The 5,226-nt window shown below is 40.4% G+C and overlaps 1 protein-coding gene across 1 annotated transcript; it reads left to right on the top strand.

Annotated features, from left to right (window-relative positions):
- The first annotated feature begins 392 nt into the window (after nt 1-392).
- Nucleotides 393-4,713, top strand: LOC147341001 (endogenous retrovirus group K member 18 Env polyprotein-like). The gene is made up of 3 exons (XM_086387150.1): nt 393-433; nt 1,337-1,455; nt 3,447-4,713. Exons 1-3 carry the CDS (start codon nt 393-395, stop codon nt 4,394-4,396), a joined length of 1,110 nt encoding a protein of 369 aa, XP_086243276.1. The 3' UTR covers nt 4,397-4,713.
- The last annotated feature ends 513 nt before the right edge of the window (nt 4,714-5,226 follow it).

Below are 5,226 nucleotides of genomic sequence, written 5' to 3'. Positions count from 1 at the left end.
ATTTTTATCAGAATGGAACATAACACACATTACAGGAATACCCTATAATCCCCAGGGTCAAGCCATTATTGAAAGAGCCCACCGCACCCTAAAAACTCACTTATTAAAACAGAAAGGGAGAATTTGGAAGAGGAGATACACTTCTTATCCTATGAACCCTCAATTATTATTATCTTTAACTCTTTATCCCCTAAATTTAAACTTAACAAAAAATAATTCTGACACTCGTGCAGATAGACATTTTGCAGAAGACAAAAACAGCAAATTAGAAATCAATACACCAATATGGTATAAGCAATTTAATCAGTGGCTGCCAGGAATCTTACAACTCCTAGGCAAGTGTTATGGTCTTGTCATTGCAGATGGAGAGGAAATCTGGGTTCCCTTTCGCCATGTCCATTACTGAGAAGGACCCCAAGATCGGACTCCTTCGGCAAGTGATGAAGCTGATGCGAAGGGTCTCATCAATGACCTTGGAGGAGCCAATGAGGAAATGCCATTGTCTGAATCCTTACTCGACATGGGCTCAAGTGAAAAACATGACTCGTCAGGCTGAGCAGACACTGAAGAACACTGGAACTCCTTTGACTCCAGATAAGCTGCTTCTGGCAATGTTAGCTGTTCTTTCCTGTTTCTCTGGGGTAAGTGCAGAATATGTTTATTGGGCATACATATCCAACCCACCACTTCTGTCCATAGTGCATTGGGTAGATAAAGCCCCTATGATCTTTACCAATGATAGCATGCATTTTCCAAGTCCCTGGTCCACAAAGCGACCAATCCATGAAGAAGATGAGGGAAAGCCAATCAACATTTACATTGGATTCAAAACCTTGCCTATCTGTTTCGGATATCACCCCCTTTGCATGACTATCTTCCCACAGTGGTGAGCATACTCTGCCAACAATGGGACTGCTTTGCATCTGGGAATGTTCGCTATGGCATCTTTCTTACTTAATGGCTCCAAGTGACATTATCCAGGCCAGATAGCCAACTATTCGAACTTGCTTTTTCAACCAGAGGAACCTTCATGTCACACTGTATCTTGGAGAAGAAAACAGGAGATACAACCGTTACATTGGTCTGACTGTCGAGGCCAATTTGGGAAAGTTTCTATAATTCAGAAAAATCATACCAATCATAGATTTAAATTTGTTGACTGGGGACCTCACGGGTTGTTTGTAAACTGTTCTGAAGAGCAGGAGGAACATCATAACTGCTCCTGGTTTAATAGATCAAGCATTGGAGGCTTTCACAAATCTAATACAAGTTTCTGGACTCATAAGGACATATTGCTGAATTGGTATAATGGGGGCTTATCACCCCCACGAACCAGGATCATTGTCCCCATTGTGGGGCCAGAGCAATGGCACATTTGGAAAATTCCAGCAGCCTTAGAGCAATTCACTAGTGTTTATGGGACTGTGGGTGTGTTTCGTCCTTCTAATTATACCTTACTATACAATCAGATCAGATCAGATCAGTCGCTCAGTCGTGTCCGACTCTTTGAGACCCCATGAATGGCAGCACGCCAGGCCTCTCTGTCCATCACCAACTCCCAGAGTTCACTCAGACTCACGTCTATCGAGTCAGTGATGCCATCCAGCCATCTCATCCTCTGTTGTCCCCTTCTCCTCCTGCCCCCAATCCCTCCCAGCATCAGAGTCTTTTCCAATGAGTCAACTCTTCACATGAGGTGGCCAAAGTACTGGAGTTTCAGCTTTAGCATCATTCCTTCCAAAGAAATCCCAGGGCTGATCTCCTTCAGAATGGACTGGTTGGATCTCCTTGCAGTCCAAGGGACTCTCAAGAGTCTTCTCCAACACCACAGTTCAAAAGCATCAATTCTTCGGCGCTCAGCCTTCTTCACAGTCCAACTCTCACATCCATACATGACCACAGGAAAAACTATAGCCTTGACTAGATGAACCTTTGTTGGCAAAGTAATGTCTCTGCTTTTGAATATGCTATCTAGGTTGGTCATAACTTTCCTTCCAAGGAGTAAGCGTCTTTTAATTTCATGGCTGCAGTCACCATCTGTAGTGATTTTGGAGCCCAGAAAAATAAAGTCTGACACTGTTTCCACTGTTTCTCCATCTATTTCCCATGAAGTGGTGGGACCAGATGCCATGATCTTCGTTTTCTAAATGTTGAGCTTTAAGCCAACTTTTTCACTCTCCACTTTCACTTTCATCAAGAGGCTTTTTAGTTCCTCTTCACTTTCTGCCATAAGGGTGGTGTCATCTGCATATCTGAGGTTATTGATATTTCTCCCGGCAATCTTGATTCCAGCTTGTGCTTCTTCCAGTCCAGCGTTTCTCATGATGTACTCTGCATATAAGTTAAATAAACAGGGTGACAATATACAGCCTTGATGTACTCCTTTTCCTATTTGGAACCCATCTGTTGTTCCATGTCCAGTTCTAACTGTTGCTTCCTGACCTGCATACAAATTTCTCAAGAGGCAGATCAGGTGGTCTGGTATTCCCATCTCTTTCAGAATTTTCCACAGTTTATTGTGATCCACACAGTCAAAGGCTTTGGCATAGTCAATAATGCAGAAATAGATGTTTTTCTGGAACTCTCTTGCTTTTTCTATGATCCAGCGGATGTTGGCAATTTGATGTCTGGTTCCTCTGCCTTTTCTAAAACCAACTTGAACATCAGGAAGTTCACGGTTCACATATTGCTGCATCCTGGCTTGGCAAATTTTGAGCATTACTTTACTAGCGTGTGAGATGAGTGCAATTGTGCAGTAGTTTGAGCATTCTTTGGCATTGCCTTTCTTTGGGATTGGAATGAAAACTGACCTTTTCCAGTCCTGTGGCCACTGCTGAGTTTTCCGAATTTTCTGGCATATTGAGTGCAGCATTTTCACAGCATCATCTTTCAGGATTTGGAATAGCTCAACTGGAATTCCATCACCTCCGCTAGCTTTGTTCATAGTGATGCTTTCTAAGACCCACTGGACTTTACATTCCAGGATGTCTGGCTCTAGGTCAGTGGTCACACCATCGTGATTATCTGGGTTATGAAGATCTTTTTTGTACAGTTCTTCTCTGTAGTCTTGCCATCTCTTCTTTATATCTTCTACTTCTGTTAGGTCCATACCATTTCTGTCCTTTATTGAGCTCATCTTTGCATGAAATGTTCCTTTGGTATCTCTGATTTTCTTGAAGAGATCCCTAGTCTTTCCCATTCTGTTGTTTTCCTCTATTTCTTTGCATTGATCACTGAAGAAGGCTTTCTTATTTCTTCTTGCTATTCTTTGGAACTCTGCATTCAGATGTTTATATCTTTCCTTGAAAAGTGAAACTTCTCTTCTTTTCACAGCTATTTGTAAGGCCTCCCCAGACAGCCAGTTTGCTTTTTTGCATTTCTTTTCTATGGGAATGGTCTTGATCCCTGTCTCCTGTACAATGTCACGAACCTCATTCCATAGTTCATCCTATACAATAGTACTGGCTATATTCAATCGTGTGTTCACCTTCCTTACTTGTTTATTGTAGGGCATTTTGATATTGACTTATTGGCCAAGATTGTCAATTGTACTGCATGTGCATTGTATACCTGCCTTAATCACACCATTTCATATCACAATGCTAGAATTGCACTAGTTAAACAAAGATCTGAGTTATGGCTTACCGTAAACTTAACTGAACCTTGGACTGATTCTGTCTTTCTGTTTGTATTGTTGAAAACTGGACTTAGGCGATCTAAGGACATCATTGGGTGGATTATTGCAGGCATCCTAAGCCTTATTTCCATTGTGACTGTAGGAACTTTGTCTGGTATGGCTCTACATAACTCTATACAAAATCATGATTTTATCACTGCATGGCACAAAGACGCTCATGATCTTTGGACTCGACAAGCCCAAATAGACCAGCAATTACAAACACGAATTAATGAGTTACAAACTGTGATAATCCACTTAGGAGATCAAGTGCAGCAACTGACTTTCCAAACACGTATATGTTGTCACTGGAATTTTACTTCTTTTTGTCTGACTAATATGCCCAACAATAGCACTGAGTATCCTTGGGATAAAGTTAAAGCACATTTGCAGGATCTCACAGATAACTCAAGTTTAGACATCAATCTGTTGAAACAACAAATTGCTAATTTTCAAGTTAAGGTACCCAAGGAATTGTACAGCACTCAATTTTACGATACTTTAACTAAAGCCCTATCGTCTCTAGACCCTAGAACTTGGTTTTCAGGAAGCAACATTGTTATATATGTATTAATCACCCTGCTTTTTATGTCATTGTTTATAGGATACAGATATCTCTACTCAAGACTCAGTGCCTTTCACAACGGAGTCCAACTAGCAGCTACTGTGCTTAAATTAAAAACAAAAGGAAGATATGTTGGGAAGCGCAGTGCAAAGTAGCCTTGAAGGAGAAGGTCCTTGGGAAAATGGCAGAGGGCCAGAAGTACTCAGGCTTTGCATACTGATAGCTGAAAAACATCTCATGCCTTTAGCTATGCTCAGCGCCAAGATTTAATAATTAAATATAAAAGATGTTGCTTGAGAAAATTGGTCATGGGATAAACACATGGGTCATTTAGAACGTGCTGTCCTTGAAATATCTTTTACTGATTATGTCTTAACCCCGTATGTGCTCTGCTGGCCGTATACTCTAAGCTCTTTGTTCCTGCTTCTATAAAAAGACTCGACCGCAGAAATAAACTTGTCAGTCCTTGCAAGAGACTGTCCAAGTGTTGTTCTTTCAGATTCATTGTTTCCAAGTCCCTGGGAGAAAATCCCCCACAGTGGTTTTTAACAAGATTGTAGTTTGAAAAAGAGTTGTTGAATAATAGGTTGATTGGAGTATATGGTGGAGGTTTCTATATTTTTTTAATACAAAAACAGAATATATGAGTCAGAGACTATATTAATGGGGTAAGGATGTAGGCAAATAACTTAAATAAGAGCATATAATTCTTTTTGTTGAGCATAATGAAATTTAGTATAAAAGACTTTATATTCCTTAAGAGACCAGAATGAAGCTTTGGCGTTTTTAGTCCCATCTGTATAAAAAAACCTCGGCCTGTGGTATAGGCTGTGAGCTGATAATGTGAGAAATAACAAATTCAGTATTTCTGAAGAACTTTCACAGCTTACCAGACGGATAATGAAAAGAAATTTCTCCAAAATATTGTAGAAAAGCTATTTGGAAATCAGTAGAAGTTTGTAAAGCATTCTCAAATTGAGATTTA

This window comes from Bos grunniens, chromosome X (assembly GCF_055505025.1).
Source record: "Bos grunniens cultivar Pamir isolate PY7600 chromosome X, Bosgru_T2T1.0, whole genome shotgun sequence".
In the NCBI taxonomy this organism is placed as follows: domain Eukaryota; kingdom Metazoa; phylum Chordata; class Mammalia; order Artiodactyla; family Bovidae; genus Bos; species Bos grunniens.
The sequence above is the reverse complement of the archived record's forward strand: the minus strand, read 5'-3'. Positions and strand labels throughout refer to the sequence as shown.